This window comes from Ursus americanus, chromosome 20 (genome assembly GCF_024610735.1).
Source record: "Ursus americanus isolate L20-20 chromosome 20, mUrsAme1.1.p, whole genome shotgun sequence".
Classification (NCBI taxonomy): domain Eukaryota; kingdom Metazoa; phylum Chordata; class Mammalia; order Carnivora; family Ursidae; genus Ursus; species Ursus americanus.
In genome coordinates, this window is record NC_142146.1 from 44,388,158 (window position 1) to 44,409,364 (window position 21,207).

General features: G+C 42.6%; 1 protein-coding gene across 3 annotated transcripts in view; it reads right to left on the reverse strand.

The window, feature by feature from the left end:
• The window catches only part of WWTR1 (WW domain containing transcription regulator 1), a 166,462-nt gene that overhangs the window by 6,279 nt on the left and 138,976 nt on the right, over positions 1-21,207 (reverse strand). For all 3 annotated transcript variants that reach the window (XM_087870277.1, XM_045812866.2, XM_045812861.2), the window contains exons 4-6: positions 17,868-18,070; positions 3,108-3,241; positions 1,723-1,835 (exon numbers count right to left, since the gene is read on the reverse strand). In XM_087870277.1, coding sequence (XP_087726403.1) covers positions 1,723-1,835; positions 3,108-3,241; positions 17,868-18,070 — 450 coding nt within the window. The remainder of the gene's footprint in view (positions 1-1,722; positions 1,836-3,107; positions 3,242-17,867; positions 18,071-21,207) is intronic.

The window sequence follows — 21,207 nt, forward strand, 5'->3', positions numbered from 1 at the left end:
CCTGCCACTCCCCCTGCTTGTGTGCTCTCTCTCTCAGACAAATAAATAAAATCTTAAAAAAAAAAAAAAAAAGGCCCATAGAATAGAATCCATCTTTTTTTTTTTTTAAATGGTCAGGCTTAGATTTAGATCTCCTTAGTCTTTTTTTAATTTAACTTTTGTTTTTTATCTTTACTGGTTTCCCAGTGTTTAAAAGATGAAAGCAAACAATTATTAAATATAGGAAGGAGCCACTTCATAAGGCTGTTCCAAAGAGGACAAAGTAAATCTCACACCAAAAAATAAAGACAGATGAAGAAAGTGAGGGAGGGAGGCGGGAGGGAGGGAAAAAACTGAAGTAATAAATCGACGAGTGACAAAACAAACACTTCAGACTATTCCCGTGTGACTCCTCACAAGACAGTCTGTGCCATCCTCTAAACACATCGATGACGACCTGCAGAGAGACCCCAAAGCAGCTGCTCCAACCTAGTGTACTCCTGAGGCGCCTGGCTGACCTTGCCTCTGTCTGACTGGTGGTTTAGCTTCAGAGACTACGATACAGACGACAGTCATCTAAGAACACAGTGTGACAAACACAGGCACTGTGGACAATGGCACTGGGGAAAGGACTTCTTTCTTTCTTTCTTTCTTTCTTTCTTTCTTTCTTTCTTTCTTTCTTTCTTTTTTAAGATTTTGTTTATTTATCTGACAGAGAGAAAGTGAGCACAAGCAGGAGGACTGGAAGGCAGAGGGAGAGGGAGAAGCAGACTTCTCGCTGAGCAGGGAGCCCAATGTGGGGCTCGATCCCAGGACCCCAGGATCACGACTTGAGCTGAAGGCAGACGCTGAACTGACTGAGCCACCCAGGGGCCCCCACTTCTTTTCCTCGCAGGACAATCACTTTTCTGTCATCAGTGATGACAGAGGAGAAGAAACTTGCATGAATAATTCCAAATAGTGGACCCCTCAGTCATGATTTATTTTTGGTCCTACACTATCCTCTGGGAGTTTAGGACTTTATAATTAAATCTGGCTGTGGCTAAGACGACCAAATCTGGCTTTTGCAATTGGAGGCCTCACTCCTTGAGGAGGAGACAGGACCAGAAGCCAGCTGGGGCCTGGCCTAAAAGGGGGACTAGGTCAAAAGCACCCTGACTCTTCTCTTTAATTGCTGAGGGAGGACATCGTTACCATGTTGAGACTTGGGAGCTGACAATTTAGAATCTTCTGAGTGGCTTAACTTTTCAAATGCCCATTGCCAATTGCTTCCCAAATGCAGCAAAGGACACGAAAACATTCGCATGTGGGTAGAACTGTAAACCAGTTCCACTTCTCAAGAGAAAAAGTGGCCCATACATTACAGCTGAAAGGAGAACAGCATAAATACGCACTGTGGAAGAATGGCAGAGCAGACAGTGGCATTGATGCAACTGTGAGCAGGGGCTACATGAAGCAAGGACAAAATAAAGAAAGAAAAAGAGAGAAAGAGAGAGGGGAGGGAGGGAGGGACGGAAGAAGAATTTAAAATCCTATCCCTGTATATAAAACTGTATTTGTATAAACTAAGGAGAAGGGACGAGAATTTATTAATAGTGCCTCTGGGGTTTGGGCGGCTTTTCACGTGTCATTTTCTGTTATTGTTGAGATGAAGTGTTTCTGGTTGGAATTAGAACTGAGATGACCGAAGGGGCAATATGAAAAGGCAAACACACTGCAAGGACTTGCAGGCTTTGCTCCCACCTGTGTCCATCTCGTCCACGTTGCTGAGGAAATCCTCCGGAGTCGTCGGGACACTGTAGCAGCCTAACCCCAGGCCACTGTCAGTGCTCTGCTCCCTTGAATGATAAGGCCCTCTGGGAAGCAAAGGATGGAGACACTTCAATGTGAGCCCATGCCAAGAAATTCCAAAATCAAAACATGGCCATGAAACCCCTCAGCTGGTCTACTTCTGTCATGCGGCCCAACTTTCCAGGGAATGGAGGGCAGCCACTTTGCACCTCCCATTAGTTCTCCAACATGCATACCAATGTCAGTGAAATGAAAAGACTAGGCAAAAAAAACTGGCCATTCATAGTAAATTGATGCTGATTTCCTTTTTATCTCAAAATAATAATTTGAACACTGTTCTGCGTATAGACTATGATACCATTGATGTAAAATTTAAAAAAAAAGAAAGTGTTGAATATTGCTTATATTTGAATGCACACATTAACAAGCAATCGGAAGTATAAAAATATGTGTAATGGACACACACCAATTTCTGGACAGTGGCTCCCACAAGGGAGGGAAAAAGAAAAAGAAACATTTCAGTGGTGGTGGGGATGGTTTAAATATTAACTATTAATACTTTAAAAAAAAAATAAGATCTACGGAAGTATGGCAAATCTGGGTGTTGGATACCTGGGTAAATCCTATGTTCTTTCTATTTTTCTGTATATTTATAATACTTCTAAATCAACAATTTAAAAATTTCCTTTCTTCATTATTTCAGTTACTGTTTGTTTTTACCTCCCTTTCTGTTTGTACTAACTTTCACAATTGTACTTGTCTGCTACAAGCCCCTGCAAGGGCAGAAAAGACACAGGAAATAGACAACTGCCCTTTATTTGGGTTTAAAAAGCTACAATTGCATGGTGCACTGGGTGTTATACGCAACTACTGAATCATCGAACTTCACATCAGAAACCAGGGATGTACTGTATGGTGACTAACATAATATAATAAAAAAAACATTAAAAAAAAAGCTACAATTAAGGTTTGACTACTTCTACTCATGAACATATTTCTGGCTAAATTATCTTTTCCTTCTGCTCATATGTTTCATATTTTAAAAACATCATCTCTTTGTTTTAATTACATTTTTTATTGTAAAACAATTTTAGACCCACACAGAAGATGTGAAAAGAGTACAGAGTTCCCGTATACTGTTCACCCAGCTTCCCCAAGGACATCTTACACAACCATAGTACAATTACTAACATCAGGAAATGGAGAGCTTCCCTCGATCCCCACCCCAAGATCCCAGCTCGCCACCTTTCCCCAACATAAACAAAGACCCATTATACTCTAGACCACATAATAAAAGAAAGCAAAAATAAGTCAGTCACTCCAAAATGTTAACTTACCCATTGAGGAAAGGATCAGAGCTATTATTAGTGATGGATCTCATGTCTGGGGTCATGGCTGGCGGGTTGACAGCAGCCTGAACCGTGGCCAGAGTCTCGGCTTCCATGGGGAGCTGTCTACAGAGGGCGGCTTCCTACAGAAATATGACAGAGGGAGAGGCAAGTTATTCACTCATTGTCACAAGGATCAGAGCAAAGTAGATTTCACATGAAAAGTTTTCACCAAACACAAAGCACTTCATGTGTGTTCCCAATAAGTCAAAATCATCAGGAAATCATTACTGTTCCTTCTCTGGAGAAAGTCTTCCAGGCATAGTCACTTTCTCACATTCACAAAGTTAATGAGAAGCTCAGCTAATATCTACCTTAGGACACTTAGGTAGTGACTGTCCCACCCACCTAAGTGTTTAAATACCTAAGTCAAGACACTTTCTCAAAGACAAAGCTATTTTTATCCCAGGTGCTCAGAGCAAATCTAAATTAATCAAAGCAGTTGAACTCCTTTGGCCTAGCAAGAACATTCTGGTCTTTGCCACTAACAGGCCCATAAAGCTGCGGAATTACAAAGTCAGGCTCTCCATCAAATCATAGCTGGCAGTTCTATGTCAACACCAGGAGAACAGAACAACCAGTGAAAAAGTCTGTTAGTCCATCGGTTTTTCTATTTGACTAGTCATTCTGTTGACCTGATTAAAATGGCTGAAGGGTGGGGAGCCATGCAGAGCCAATCCAAATCCCACTAACACCACACTGATAGCATATGGATTTCATTAGCAAAAATCAGAACGCTAGAATTATTTTGTTTTGATTGGCATGACTCTGCCAAAGAGAGTCAACCCAAAAGGTTATGAATTTGACTGCAATTACTTTCTCTAGGTAAAACCTCCAGGGAGTCTCTCCCATTTTGACAAACATGAGCAGACATCAAATTCCTTTCAAATTTGCTGCTCTTTCCAGAGAAGAATACTTTTATATGCTTACACTTGCATCCAAAACCCAAGTTAGGCCCTTCCTATATTTATGCCTATCAGTTTCCCACTTTTCAGCCTGAAGTCATTGGTCTTCCCATGCCTCAAACCCCAAAACCATGGCTACAATGGCAAACAGAATATTCAGGCCATTTAAATTACGGTATCTCTGTTAGATCTCTTCCAGCCCTAACATGCTATGATTTTAGAGAGTAACTGCTGTCTAGACAAGTCTAGTGAAGTCATCGGCAATAAAAACTTTCGGTTACTAGAGTTCATTGTACTGTTATGAGGAGTTATGGTAGCATGACTCTTACAAAACGTGAGACATCTGATTGATAAGAAACTGCATTGTTAATTTATATTGAAATAAACATCCTGCCTAGGAAGGGCTTCTGGCTCGCTTCTCTTCATCCAGGTTGCAAATAACCAGAATATTTAACTAACAAATTTTCTTTAGTTATCCATAAAAAGCAAAAAACAACAACAAAAAAGGGGTATATTTTTTTAGAGGTGATTTTAGTCCATCATTTTAATCTGCAAAGTAACTTCTGAATAAATCTAGAAAAATTAAATTATTTCCCGACAGATGTTTTACATGGCAGGCCAGTGTGCATTAGAAACCTTGTTCTTTTTTTTTTTTTTTTAAAGATTTTATTTATTTATTTGACAGAGAGACAGCCAGCGAGAGAGGGACACAAGCAGGGGGAGTGGGAGAGGAAGAAGCAGGCTCCCAGCGGAGGAGCCCGATGTGGGACTCAATCCCGGAACGCCAGGATCACGCCCTGAGCCAAAGGCAGACGCTTAACGACTGCGCTACCCAGGCGCCCCTAGAAACCTTATTCTGCAACCAAAGCTCTCCTGAAGGCCTCATACAGAAGAACAGGACTGAACCGCTGTGAGAAGCCTAGAGTCCACCAAGCACACCCACACACACAAACCAGTCTGAAAACATCTAGACAATGATATCATTTCTAGTTCTTTATGAGCTGTAACTGCAGAGATGCTTTGGGCAACAACCTTCATTACATAAAGAATCAACTTTAACTAGCACAATCCATTTTATAACCATTCTGAATAAATGTGGGGTTTACCCCTAAACAGATGCTCTTTTTTTCGTTTCCTTTATTTTTTTAATTTATTTAAATTCAATTAATTAACATATAGAGCATTATTAGTTTAAGAGATAGAGTTCAATGATTCATCAGTTGCATATAACACCCAGTGCTCCTTACATCACATGCGTTCCTTAATGCTCATCACCCAGTTACCCCATCCCCCAACCCCCCTCCCCTCCAGCAACCCTCAGTTTGTTTCCTATGATGAAGAGTCTTTCATGGTTTGTCTCCCTCTCTGATTTCGTCTTGTCTTATTCTTCCCTTCCTTCCCCTATGCTCCTCTAAACAGATGCTCTTTTAAACATACAAGTTGAAGAGATTACTGCATTTCCTTATATCTGACAAAATTTTCACACCGTAAGTCTTAAGAATACTAGCTGAATTTCTCATATCCAGGTAGTCTGAATTTAAATATAGTAAGAATTATTTCTGGAACTTCACTGTATAAAAAATATATATATATATATATACACACACACACACACACACACACACACACAATATATATTTTTTGTCATCTATAATAACATATAAGATGAAAGTAAAATGTTTAAAATTATAAGTAAAAGTATCAGAAACTAGCTATAAAATATATAGTTCTAAACTTTACTCTTCATTTAAATTACTCCTGGCATATTTCAAATAGATACAATACGTATTTTTGAGAGAAAGCTTGTCTATGGTTAAATATATAAATAAAATTCAAAAGACTAGAATAACCAAAGCTGAAAGAATCTATACCATATTGGGGAAAATGTTTCACTGTGCCATCTGCCAATTCACATCTGTTCCCACTATTTTGAATTAAAGATAATTGAAGTTCCATTCCTCAGCATGGTTATTTTCCCAACTATTTTGATGGCTTGACCCCATGTCATCAAAGGCGCAATGCTATGTTCTGTCTGTAGGGGGCTCACATTATCACTTTCCACCTTTTAATGACTAACAAATGAGAAAGAATACAGAAAGGGTGTTGAATGTACCTGAAGAATAACGTTGAAATATAAATCAGACTAGTGTGAGTTAGAAAGTTATCACAGAGGTCAACACTCTTTCCAAGATTATTTCTTGGGCTACAAGTCATTCCACACAGCCGCCAACATGATCATGTTGGCCCCCTGGCTTCGCCCATCTGGATGGTGGCCCACAAAGCCCTATGACAGCCCTGTCCATTTCCTCTCCTTCTGACATGTTCCCCTCACTCACCCCCTTCCCGCTGCTCCTCCCATTGCCAGCATCTGCACAAGTGTTCCCTCTGCTTGGAACATACACCTCAGATCTTCCCAAAGTTCATACCTCACTTCATGTCTGCCTCCTACAAATGCTATCCCTTCAGAGACTGCATTAACTTTTGTTCATAGCAACTTAAGTACTTTTCTCTGTCTATCCCATTAGAATGTTAGAAAACTCCACGAAGGAAGAAATCTTATTTGTCATGTTCACAACTATATTCTCGCTGCCTGTAATAGTCTAGGCACACAGCAGGTACTCAATAAATATTTGCTCAATGAATAAATGACAACTATTACTGGAATTCAAATGGGAATATTTTAAGTGGTGATTAGTAATAAAAGAAAAAATACACTAAGACCATCCAATTCTCATCTTCAACCACAAATATAATTCAAATAACAGCCTATGTATACATCTCAACTGGCCAGGCACAAACTCCATCCTTGTGTGATGATCACACTGCTCTCCTCCCTGCTCCTAAGACACAAGATAAGCAGGACGACACAGTGGTCAGAATCAGGAATTTTGGGACCAGATGCTTGGATGTGAACCATGGCTCTACCATCTCCTAGCCAGTTAAACTCTCTGTTCCTCATTTATTTTTTTTCTACGATTTTTTATTTATTTGAGTGATGCAGAGAGAGCACAAGCAGCAGGGAAGGGCAGAGGGAGAGGGAGAAGCAGACTCCCCGCTGAGCAGGGAGCTCAACATGGGACTTGATCCCAGGACCCTGGGATCATGACCCGAGCTGAAGGCAGACCCTTAGCCGACTGAGCCACCCAGGTGCCCCACCTGTTCTCATTTATAAAGTGGGGATAATGTACAGCATTTACCCACAAGATCATTTAATAAATGTTAATTAATATTATCATCTCCTGTTCTGTATTCCAATCCCAGAAAACAAAACCAAACAATCTTAGAAGTCACATTATCGTGTGGAACTGGTCCACACTGAGTGGTTTGACATTTCTTCCCGGTCAACTTTCACCTTGGAAGGATTAAATCCAAGTGTGAAATTCATCACGATGAGTCAGAAAAGCTAAGAAAACAAATTTTCTTTCTTTTCTTCTTCTTTCTTTTTTAATAAGGACAGGTCTGTAAGCTTTTTTTTGTATAACATAAAATTAGTTTTTAATATACATGGAGCACAATGAGAAGTTTCATTTCACTTAATTATATTTTATAATGTAATCGTTCCATATTTAGAAGTACCTTTTTTTTTTTAATGAAAATACTTTCCTATTTCTGCTCATGAATTGAAGGAGAAAAAGAGCAGTACAAAACCCAAAGTTTGGAAATAAAAGGACTAACATCACTGACACATCTGAATCCAAACAAGGGAGGATTTTTTTCAAAAATAACAACTAAATTTAGGTATGAAATTAAATCCCAGACTCAGGATGATTCTGGCTACCGCATGACATCTGCTGCCCTACACGCCTGACTTTGGTTTGACCAAGAAGCAGCAGTCAAGACTGACGAAGGTAAAACAGCTAAACCACAAACAGAAGCCAGTGGCACTGGACTAAGCACACGGATGTGGAAACAGAGGCTCAGTCAGCCACGGCTGGTCTAGGACTAGACTCAGGCCTCCAACAAGGAGAGCGGGTGTGGCAGCTGCTCTAACCGTTGCGGGGGGCCCCAGCTCCCCCCAGTCTAGGCAGCACAAATGCTAAACTGGAGGCCCATCTGAGTCCCTGGGTCTGACTCTCATCTCCCACTTCCACTCTAGTCCAGTAGCTCTAGTCACAGGCACCTTCCCAGGGTCCCCCCACCCTGTCCTCCCCAACAAACCTTCAGTTTCCTAGACTCCTCCTACTTTGGGTCCCTCTTCATCTAGCTGTATCTCACCCACCCTTAGAAGTTCTGTTGTACCAACTTTTCCAGAATGCCTTCCCTGACCACCAAAACCACAGGAAGCCACCAGCTTCCCCCTGTCCTGGCTCTGGACTCCTAAATAAGGTGTCCCGCTGGGGTAGGATACCCCACGTCTCACAATTCACTCCTCATCTGACCCCAAAGCAGCTCTTCCTATTAACTTCAAGCTCTCTCTTAACGCTATCTCCACCCACACCAGTGCAAAAATCCAAGTCCACTGACTCCCTCAGCCCCCATAACAACTCATTCATTTGTACCTGTATTTATTTTTCAATACTACAGAAATTACCAGGTGCCGGGTTCTGTTCTCGGCAGCAAGGATATAGCAATGAACACAGACAGTGCCCTACCTGACGGAGGATTCTAGAGAGACAGATGTGGACAAGGACCAAGCCTTGTGGGTCCTATCTCCGTTATATCTCCATGCTCCAAACCTCTGTTCCATTTCAGGTAGCAGATCAGCACTGCTTCTCTAGCTATTCCAACAGACTTGCCTACCTCTAGCCAGCCTCCACAGGCAAGGCTGCACCGGCCTCTGTTCTACACTTTGCAAAGAGTGACCAGAGGAGAAAAAGCAGGCTGCAAGAGACCAGGGGATCGTATCTCATGAAGAAGCAGGGAACTGTTTAACCAGAAGGGAGACCTGAAGGGTATACCTTGGTTCTCAAACTATTCATGAACTATCACATGAAAGAAGGAAGATAGATTCCTTCTGCCGAGGATTTGAGACAGATCTGATGAAGTGCTTTCTAGTTAGTAGTCCTGTTGAGTGGTGCAACTGGCTCTCTCAATTCTCTGGGCTACTGGCCACTGGAATTCTCAAACAGCTGTGGAAGGTTAAATGCTATTAGACATGTTCAAAGCTTGGCACAGGAGAAAAAGCATCCCTGGAGTCAGTAAGGTTGGAGTTCAAATCCCAGCTCCGTTACTGCCTAACTATAACATCTTCCTTGGTAGTTTATTCATCTAAAAAAAAAAAAAAGGACAGCTTATAAAACTCACCTTGCTGAGCTGTTATTAGATTTAAAAACATATTTACAAAGAACCTGGTCCAAAGAGGCAGTCAACAGAATGAGTTACTGACAGTGTTGTATGTTTCAGGAGGAAGAGATGTCAGCTAAAGCTCGCATATCACTTACTATGTGGGAAGCACTGTCCTAAACACTTCTAGCATTTCATCCTCACGACAACCCAACCGTCTCCATTTTACAGAAGAGGAAACTGAAGCACAGACAAGTTAAGCAAACTTTCTTCCCAAGATCTGGCTCCAGAGTCTGTTCTCCTAGCCGTCACACTGACAGTGTGGCAGAGAAAGGAAAACCAAGGGCTGAGATCAGAAGACCTCAAATTTTCGGTTCTTTCACCTACTGGCTGTGGGACTTGGGCAAGTTATCTCATTTCTCTGAGCCTATTTTCCCAGCTGCCAAATGAAAATACCAACCCTCTTCCTTCAGGCCGTATGGAGGAGGACTGGGTGGCACAGCCAGTTTTGGGTCCTGAACACAGTTTCCCTTGCCCAACTGGGAAAAAAATTGAATTAGACATATTCTATGGTTCTTTTCCATGTATATGGGTGGAGTTAGTGTCCTGGGAATTCACAACACATTAAGCACAGTTGTAAGCTCAGATTTTAAAGACCGGTTTCAGAAAGATCTGGAAAGCTGCCCCCAGGAACTCCACCCCTCCCGTCCCCTGCCACAACGGTATTTTTTTCTCTATTCAAGCTGAGGGTGGAAAGACTGTTGCAAAATAAGGGCTTGAGAATCTCTTTCAGAGTCTGTGGTTGTCCATCTAGGTCTCTGAAACAAATAATTATATGTGGGTTAAAAAAAAAACAAAAAACAAAACCAAACCCCTTTCCTAGCAGCTGGGGAAGGGGGTGGGGTGTAATACAGCGAGAGGGATGTGAAAGACAAATGCTGATTTGTAAGTTGAACATGTCCCTGGAAGCAAACCTCAAACCTCCTTTCCTTCCAGCTCCCCACTGGCCTGCAGCTTGCCTGTGGAATAAATCAACAGAGGAGGTGAGAAAGCAAACAGCAGTTGAAAGCATCCTGCAGCCCTGTCTGTCCTTGGCTGAGGGAGTGCCTACAGCCAGCCAGCTCCTGCCCTCACTGGAATGGACTTCAAAGAGAAGCGAGATGACAATAACCCTTCTGAGGGGGCTCTCCGTGATGGGAGCGTGTGGGGCCAGGGGTTCCACAAGACTGGGGGATTGGATTGTTTTAATTATAAAGGGTGGGGTGAGTAGAAACAAATGAAAAAAAAATCAAATAAAGACAATATTTTGAAATCCTAACATTAAAATAGTTATTCTGGTGCAGAAAATTTGCTGTCTCTGCCAAAACCCTCGGGGACTTCAGAGGCAGAATGCTGAATTATTTACCTTCTTTATAGAAAAAAAAAATTCCCAATGTAAGTTTCTTTTTAACTCTGTGCCAAGAGATTCTAGAAATTCACTGTCACATTTCCTGGAGCCTCCCTTTTTCAAATACCTCATCACACATGCTCAGCCGCCAGACCGTTGGTATGAAAGAACAGTCGAAACTCTTAACACTTTGGGGAAGACATTTGTTGAGTCCATAATGATTATCCATGGCCTGTTTGTCGCTCCTTCAATTCAGGATGTATACCAAATTCTTGTGTTATTCTATAATCTCCGTTACCCCTTAGAATCACATTAAGGAAAACGTCACAATTCGGATATTCCCTCTTCACTTAAAAAAATAGCTGAATGGATTTTGAAATGGTCTTTTCTTCACACCTTGGTGATCTTATGACGATCAGAAACACGAGGCTGCTTTTCTTTTGTGCAAACGTGGTGACCCCCTATTTGAAAAATGTCTTCAATTTACAACATTTTAAAAAAGGGTCCTCGTACAAAGACTCGAATTGATATTACCCTTCAACGACATGGGAGCACCAGGGCATTTTGAGAAAATGGACTCTTTCTGGGACTTGCCGGAAGCTAGAACTGAAGCTCTCTGGAGAGTACGGACCACATTTGCTCCCTGGTGTGCATTTAGTACCTGGAGCATTTGCTGAACAAATCAATGAATGACTTAAGTAGCCAGGCTGCCACAGATGCAGTTACACAGTGGTTGGACGACATGACCTCTGATGTCCTAGTCAGCCCTGAAACCTAATTCTATGAGAAATGCTTTTCTAGAAGTTAAATTATAGTTGTCTCAAGGAAAGACTCTTTATGAAATAGCCACCATTTATGCTTCATGGTCTGCTATAACACGACACTTTTTCACCTCTCTAAATAGCTATTCTTTACATGACAAAAACCAGACTCCAGATTCTTCTCCCAGAGCAGTGCTGCTCACAGCCGGGCGTGTCCCTCCCGGGCCCCTGTCAGGAATGGCTGCTCGAGGCCGGCCAGCTGGCCAGCCGGGCCCGTAGTGGCTGTCAGGCCTAACAGAAATCTGTGAGACCTGCCAGAAGAATTCCAAGGCCTCCAGCCCAAACGCTCTGTCTTCGTCCCCGTTGCCCTGGCAACTGGAGGCCAGGCTTAGTCAGCAGTTTTGTTTGACAAGCTGCATTCTCCTGTCCATGGAGCCCCAATTAAGAGAAGGACCAGGGTAAAAGCAGGGCTAAATCTGTCTAAGAATAAAAATGGTTTCTCAACAAGACAGGCCCTAAGAAGGGGCAAGGGGGAGCTAAGGCTTCTCCACTTAAGAATCTTCCAGGCCCTGAGGGCTGACAGGAAGTCCTTGAGGTTAAAATCTTCAAGGCAGAAGGCCCCCCAGCTTCCTAATTAAATGAATAATACACATGAAAAGAACTACCCCGCTCAGATAAAGCCGTGATTCTGTTTTCCTGTCAAGGAATTGTTCTTTTAGACGAGTAAATAGTGACTGAGAAGCCTGTTTCTCAATTTCTTACCAGTTACCAAAATTTTCCATTTCATTGGGTAAAGTTGCAAACATGCCCTTTATGATACTGAGCAAATACTGTGTTGATTTTTAAGCTGCAACAGTAGAATATTCTACAGTCATTGTGGGCATGTGTGGTTCATGGTATTTTAAAAATTATGCCCAGCCCTGCTGTAAAGGGGATCCCAGGCAGCTTACAATAGAGACATCCAAAGTCACGGCACAACTTCCATGGGTTGGAATACATACATGACATCCCAGTGTATTAAGAAGAAGAGATAATAAAACAGAGGAGTATGATAAGCTACTGATTTTGTTTTAAAAACAAAGCACAGGGGCGCCTGGGTGGCACAGCGGTTAAGCGCCTGCCTTCAGCTCAGGGCGTGATCCCGGCGTTATGGGATCGAGCCCCACATCAGGCTCCTCCACTAGGAGCCTGCTTCTTCCTCTCCCACTCCCCCTGCTTGTGTTCCCTCTCTCGCTGGCTGTCTCTATCTCTGTCAAATAAATAAATAAATAAAATCTTTAAATAAATAAATAAAAACAAAGCACAGGGGCACCTGGGTGGCTCAGTCATTAAGCATCTGTCTTCGGCTCAGGTCATGATCCCAGGGTCCTGGGATTGAGCCCTGCTTCGGGCTCCCTGCTCGGCGGGAAGCCTGCTTCTCCCTCTCCCACTCCCCCTGCTTGTGTTCCCTCTCTCGCTGCCTCTCTCTGACCCCCAATCCTGGCACCCACTTACCTATTCTCCATTCCTATAGTTTTGCCTTTTTTTCAGAATGTCATATAGGTGGAATCATAAAGACCTGGCTTCTTTCACTTAGCAAATGCTTCTTTTGTATCAATTAGAAAAAAAACAAAGAACCAAAAAAACTAAAAAAACCAAAACCAAAAACCCTACTCAATTATATTTTTATAAATTAAAAACTTTATTTTCTGGGCGCCTGGGTGGCTTAGTCAGTTAAGCGTCTGCCTTCGACTCAGGTGATCTCAGGATCCTGGGATCTAGCACGAGTTGGGCTCCCTGCTCAGCGGGGAGCCTGCTTCTCCCTCTTCTTCTGCCCACTCCCCCTGCTTGTGCTCTCTCTCGCTCTCTCTTTCTGTGTCAAATAAATAAATAAAAACTTTTTAAAAAATAAAACAAAACAATGCCACTCTTGAAAAAACAAACCACCTTTTTTTTCTAATTAAAAAGAAAAAAATGTCACAAACTGGATTCAAATTTCTTTTTAAAAACTACAAAGATACCAGGAGGCACACCTTCAACTGAGATTGTTGTCTTCTCTCAAGTTGCCATGTCCCTTATGAACCGGAAGCTGCCTCTCCAGGTTTGGGAAATTTCACAAAGATAAAACTCTCGTTATCATGGACAACCGAGAATGTCTTTCACAAAAATTCACTCTCCACAATGTCTGCGATGGATGCCTACGAAAGCAGGGGAACATCCACTTTCCTAATAGGACGGCGTATTGCCGACCTGGCCGGAAGTCCCCTGAGCTTGCAGCACCTGCCACGTCCCGAGATAACTCGTCAGGCATCGGACACGAGAAGTTCAACTCGGATACCACAGCCAATGCTACGCTGTACGGACCATTTTTAATGGACCTCTCCTACTTCAGAAGACTCCTAACCGAGGGAGATAACAAAAACCTCACGGGCCCTTCCCTCCTAATGCTGTGCCGGTTCGACAACTCGGCCCGAGGGGCCACTGACGAGAAATAAAGAAGTACCTTCTGCTCCCTTCACAGAACTCTATGGGTCTCGTCCCCGCTCTAGGAATGAAAGCCGAAGACAGAAGGAGGAAAGAGTTTGAATGTACCCTTCTGGACACACGTTTGGATTAGTTGTAATCACTCTGATTTCATCATTTTGCTTGTCTGGTAAGATACGAGTTATCCAAAGGCGGCCAAGTCCCATTTATCTTTTTGTTTGTTATTTTTCACCACATAAACGTTGGTGGGATAAAGGAATGAGGAGATAAAGAAAAGAATGAAAAAAGTAGTTTTCCATCCTGAAATAATGAAGGTTCACCTCAGATCTGTAATCAAGCTTTCCTTACACCCAGTTGTTGATGATTTCAGTGACCACGAGTTAACACGTGAGCCCCTGGCATCAGGCGGTGTATGTCAGCTTATGCAATACTGGGGAGTTTCTTTCTCCACAACGCAACATCGTCAGACTACACGCCGGGAGGGATGATGGCATGGAAGAAAGAAGAGGAAGACGAAGGGATGAAACCAAATATTTACATGGTATTTAATTTACAAGGAGCTTTCACATTTATTATATATTTAAGGATGATAACAATTTTCAGAATGATGATGCTTTCCCAAGAAATAGGGAATAAATTCATCTACTCATTAAATTTTACCAACCTCCCTTCTCACTACAGAGACAGAAGTAGAATGGGGCCTCTCTCCTGGATTCTCTCTTGATGGAACTGCAGGTGGGTCAAAGCAACCTGCAAGGCAGGGACCCTGAGAAGACAGCCTGCACAGCCAGGGGCCCCTGTGAGCCAGAGGACAGCCATGTTCCTTCCAGACTGCCCAGTGAGCTAAAGAGATTCAGGCACTTGTTGACCACAGTGGGCATGGGAGTGGGACAGGATGAAGAAATGGAAGTCTATAGATAATCTTCAGACCTCATCATGGGGCGCCAGGATGGCTCAGTCAGTTGAGCATCTGACTCTCAATTTTGGCTCAGGTCATGATCTCAGGGTTGTGGGATAGAGCCCCATTTGGACTCTGTGCTCAGCAGGGAGTCTGCGTCTCTCCCTCTCTCCCTCTCCCAAGCTCATGCACACACAAGTGCTCTCTCTCTCAAAATAAATAAATAAGTCTTATTAAAAAAACTTTTTAGGATTTTATTTATTTATTTGAGCAGGGGGAGGGGGAGAGGGAGAGGAAGAAGCAGACTCCCCACTGAGCAGGGAGCCCAATGCGGGGCTCAATCCCACGACCCTGGGGTCATGACCTGAGCTGAAGGCAGACACTAAACCAACTGAGCCACCCAGGTGTCCCTAAATACATCTTAAAAAAAAGAAACTTCAGACCTCATCAGGACCACCATTTCCTCTACCCTTACTCCTGCTTTCTACCAGATTCTAAAAGCCAGCTAAACAGGTTAGCCAAATATCACCTTTACTGATACTCCATTTCCCTGTCCCTGGCTTAACTACAAATAGTGAGGCAGAAAATCACCAAAAAAAGGGGGGGGGGGGTAAAAAAACCAAGATGATAGACATAATCCACACCTGAACAACCAGGCATCTTGGCAAATGCCCCAGAAAACTATCAGAGAACCCTCCAACACTGTTTACCATATGGCCTTAAATAGTATCTTGACACTGAGAGCAGGCTGCTTCTGAATGGGGAAACCTTCCATGATTAAGAAGTCCCTTTAGACCTTTTTTCCTGTATTCTATAACAAAAATAAAAAGACATCAGAACCATCCATTCCGTCCCCTTCTCCTCCTCCTAACTACACACACACACACACAGTCAAAGCTGAACTATGTATGGGAGCCTCTGAGCGCAAATCTGGATTTTCCCCCACTGTCCTATACAATAGGATTGCACAATACGATGCAGGAAAATGCTCCAAGTTCCACAGCCTCTAGGGATCAGCATTTAATGAACTTGGTTGGCATTTCTGTAATATGAACCGTCAATACTACACTCTGGTTCAAAGGCACCTATGGCTGGAATAAAGGAAACGATTTGGGGCACTTTTCCCCACCCCTTTGCAGAAATACTTTCTGTGGTAAAGAAGGAGGTGGAGCAAGAGAAAGAAACACAGAAAGTGGCAGAAACTGAGAAACAAATCATTCTTTTCAGAACAGTCCACAGCTTTGTGCAAGGAAAAAAAAAACCACATTAAAGCATTTAAATATAAAACTAAGAGAAAAATTATAAATGCTACTACAATACTGTTTAATTTACTCTATATTATCAAACAGAAAAAATATTCCAAATGGAATTGTTATCCTAAGACAAAAAATAATAATATAATTATTTCCTGTTAAGAAACATGATACTGAGTATCTAAAAACAGTATAAACAACTGTTACCCTGAAATAACCATGAGCGTTCAAACATAAATCCTCAGGGAAAATGGCACAACTGTAGTTATATTATAAAGCTGTATTCCTCAAATTCAGAGGATAGTTCCACTGAAAAACAAAGCAGAATTTATATTCATTTCCGTCGTTGTCAAAGGCTACGTCTAAGGAATTATTTTAATTCACCATGTTTTTAAAACCTCACACAGTATAGACTTTATATCCTAGAATTTATCTGATGAGAAATACATGATTCATTTATAGAAATCAATGTATATTTCTGAAAGTATCAGATCTAACTAAAAGAAAAAAGTGGCATTTTCTGCAACCCCCCCAGGCTCTTGCAAGAAAGCTCTCTGGAACAGTTAAAACGAATTTCCTTGAACTAGCGAAAGGAAGCTACTCCTGTATCTTGCTTCATGTGAGTCATAAAGCAAAGTCTCAAGAATTAGAACAATAAACTGAAGCTTTCCTCCCTAAAATGTAGCCAGCAAAACTGATGAGACCTAAACACATGGGCTCCATTAATTTAGCAACACAGAAGAAATAATTCTGTTCTTGCACAGACCAAGCCACTGAGGGAGGCAGTAAACCATGGGCTCCTTCAGGGATTGTTTTATTCGTTTTTTGAAGTGCCAACCCTGACCCACAGAGGACACACAGCAACATTCCGTCCACTGACTGATGGAATGACTGACGGACTGAATGAATGTAGTATGGCACAAAGGTGCCTGATCAACACCCACTCTATCAGAGCCCATATGCAAACATTTTCCTTTCTCATTCTCCTTCAATTTTCCCTCTTTTTCATGCTCCATGGTGGACCAAAGATGGCTGCAAATTCTTTGTCATTTTGTCCATGGGACTTCCCTTCTGTTATCTGCTTTAATCTAGGGCAAATCTGTGATTTCTCTGACTAAGAGCATATGGAAGAAGTGACTCTGTGACAGTTTCCAGAACCAGATCCTAACACACTGGCAGCTTCTACTTCTTGTTTCTTGGAACATTCTCTCTGGGAGACCCAAGCTGCTAGGCAATATGTCCCACTAGTGAGACTGCTGTGCTAGCTAGAGATGCCAAATATAGATGCTCCAGGTTTCAGTCCCAACCCAGCCCAGTCTTCCAGCAATCCTTATCATGATGCCACATACTTAAGTAAAGCCATCTTGGACCCTCCAGACCAACCCACCCACCAGCTGAATACTACTAAAGTGGCCTTCATCAACACCATGGAAGCCAGCTGAGCTCCGCCCAAATTCCTGACCCACAAAATTGTATGATATAATAAAATAGCTACTGTTTTAAGCCACTATGTTTTGGGATAATGTTATACAGCAATAGGTAACTGGAACGGAGTCTTCCTCTCCTTCTAAAGATTAGCAATAGAACCCAAGGCAGCCATGCTAACACAGCTAGTCCACGTACTCATAAATTTGTCTCTGAAGACAATGCAGGTAGACATTGGGAGAAAAACCTGGATTCTACTCATACGGTTTGGAGTAGGCTTTGGGCCTTTAATGCTTCTAGAGAAAGATTTACCCTGATGGCCAGCAGCTATCTACCCCCTGGCCTTGGCACCAAAGATCACGGAGCCTCCAGCAGGCACCACAGAAGGCCATACCTGCCTCATGAGCTCCTCTTGGCGCATTCTGATCCTCTCTCTCTCCATCTGGATCCTCTGAAGCCGGAGCTTCTGCTGCTGCTGCTGTTGAGTGGTCAGAGCATTGGGCATGCTCATGAGCCCTGCTGGTGGGTTCTGAGTAGGGTGGTTCTGCTGGCTCAGGGTAGTGGGTGCCATTTGCTGCTGGTGCTGGTGATTCATCACTATAGGAGGGAAGAACACACAGGAGATTAATAAACAGGTCCTACAACACCTTATCAAAAAAAGACCATCAGAATGCCCTGTGCTTTGTCGTATAGATTCCTGAGATTCCTTCCGAAGTACTTTCCTGTTAATCATTACTGTTTCAGTAACTATTACCTTAATTCAATTCATGGAGGCTCAGATACTGGCCCCACTCCTGACTCATCTAGTCTTGGCATTTTGTGCCTTGTTAAAAGTTACGTCACACCTTGCCTGTGTCTAGAGCACACTGTGAGCCTTTAAGAACATAGTGGTCAAAAGTGAATTCCACGAAAGGTTACCACAACATATGACGTAATTTCAGCAGGACCTCTGGGTGTGTGTGCACTTTCTAGACAATCTGCATGTTCATGTCAGAGCTAAGGAGGGCACGAGATTCTAGATACACAGTGGTGCACGATAACATCTAAGACGATGACTGACTGACAAGCAAGACGTAAAACACAGTACCTAGACCAGGGACCTACACAGAAGCAGGACCCCACTAATGCTTTGTTTTAAAAGGGTACCCCGAAGGAGCATGAGCTAAGCTCAGAAACAAAAACCGGACTGAGGAAAAGATGTTTTGGTTTTTGCAAAGGGAAAAATTAGTGTGAAAGAAATTACATAAAAATGGTAATCACGGGGGCGCCTGGGTGGCCCAGTCGGTTAAACGTCTGCCTTCAAGCTCAGGTCATGATCCCAGGATCCTGGGATCGAGCCCCACAAGGGGGGGGGGGGGTCCCCTGCTCAGCAGGGGGTCTGCTTCTCTCTCTGCCCCTCCCCCCTGCCCATGTGCGCACACACACTCACTCTCACGTGCAGTCAGTTAAGCATCTGACTCTAGGTTTTAGCTCAGGTTTCAATCTCAGGGTGCTGAGACTGAGTCCTGCATAGGACTTCACGCTCAGCATAGTCTGCTTAACACTCTCCCTCCCTCTCCCTCTGCCCCTCCCTCCTGTGCACTCTTTCTCTCTCTCTCTCAAGTAAATGCATCTTTTAAAAAATGATAATCATGTTTGTGATTGGATAAAGGCATTCTAGAAGTGTTCTAAACTTTTCAAGGATTTTCTATTTATCCTCACTGACCAACATCTTAAATTTTAACATGTAGTGCTTCACTTAAGGGGAGAATTTTTAAAATCCCTTAATAAATTCTATAATTGGCACTCACACACACACACACACACACACACACACACACATTTTTTAAAAGTGCTAGTTTTTCTTAAAAGACTTTACCAGTCAAATCTGCTTATCTTCTGCCTAGGCAATATCCTATAATGAAGAAAACCACACTTTTATATTTGCTCTTATATCAGGGCCCAAAACAATATATAGTTTTATATACTCCATTTCTGAGGAAAAACTCTCAATTTTTGCTATATTTGGTATCACTATCTTTAAAAAAGAAAATCACTGGCATATTTTATTTAAAGTCCAAAAGTTAAATATTTTACATCTTTCATTTGGAAGACATGGACATCATGTGGAAACATGTTTTATAACTAAATTTTCTTAAATGAATTTTAAAGTAGCCTAATCGACTATATATATGTGCACACCTCACACACACACACACACACACACACACAAGCACTCAAAAGAGAGCACCAACACAGAGGATTTTCTGTAGACAAATTTTTCTGTAGACAAATTGGTTTCCTTAAGGAACGATTAATTCCATGGCAGGAACTTCCTCCGGATGGGGGTAGAGGTACCATAAAAACATTCCTTTTTAAAAATTTTATTTATAACTCCCTCAAATCTTTACTGCATTTCCTGTGTGCCAGGCACTGGGCTTGTCGTTGGATAAATAGCTCCTTCGTTGGATAAACAGCTCCTGCCCTCACAGGAATTAACAGGCTGTTGGAAGGAATGTATGAAGAAATGAGGTGAATTTGTATGTGGAGCTGTGGAATGCCAGAATGTCAGGCTTTGTCGGGATTCCTAGAAATGGTCTAGTCCATCCCTTTATTTTACGGGGGAGAGAATGAAACTGAAGAGAGGTAAACTCTGGTTAGGGGCAGGTAGAACCGAAGCCAGAGTGGAGGCCTCCAGACACCACCGGCTCTTTCGACTGTCCTTAGCCACCCTCGGTCACGCCTTCCACTGAAGAACAGTGACAGCTGCTGAAACTGAGAGCAACCCTCCGCATACAGTTTGCCTTCAATAGCAAGAAAATCACCCTTACCCAGCAGGTCATCAAAACAGGGCCTCGGGCCCAGAGCGGCTCCCCTTACAAACAGGAAGGGTTCAAGGCAGGTCTGGAGAGATTGACAACTGTCCACTCAGTAACGAGCTCATGAACGGGAGGTGAGAATACTTTGGAGTGTTCTGCCTAAGAGTGCAGTCTTTCCTTTCTGAACCAAGCCCACCACAAGGAACTCGTGCCTTCTGGCACCATTCCTGGCGCAAAGGGAAGCTCAGTAAAAGATGAGACGAAGCAATGAAACCGGTTGGCAATTTCTTATGCTCTCAGTTTGAGAACAGGAAAAAAAGCACAGTCCTAATTGATGCAAAATTACTGAAATGAGTGTTTCATTTCTCAAATGATATTCTAGAAATGGTCAGAGCAGTTTACAATCTTCATGGGGAGGGCTGGGTAGGAGGTCAGGGATTGTGCACACGCTGTATCACCGGGGGAAAAAAGTGTTCTTAAACACAGATTAAAGTCAGACAAAGTCCAGATATCCAGAAGGGCTTAATTCGTAAGACCTCTTCCAGGCCAGAAGGAAGCCCAGAAGGAAGAGTAGTGATTATTTCCAAGGACAGTCATTTCTGAACTTCTGAAAAAGGATGCTCCTATTCTTTTCTGACATAACTGCCATAGACCAAAAAAGATGCCTAACTGTGTCTCTAAGAGAAATCTGTAAATTGAAATATTTCCAATATCAGAAATCCCCAGATTAGGAAAAAGCAGCTTAAAAAGAAGTTAGGTTGTTGGCAGTGTAGAGATTATTTAAAACTGACTCGGTTTTGGTAATTTAATGATGTGACAAATACATTGGAGCAAGACTATCTTCGGGGACTTGGGAAGCCTGCCCTTTCAGTGTACCAAACCTCCACCGGGTTTACTTGCAACGGACGCCACACAACCACCAAAAAATACTCCTCG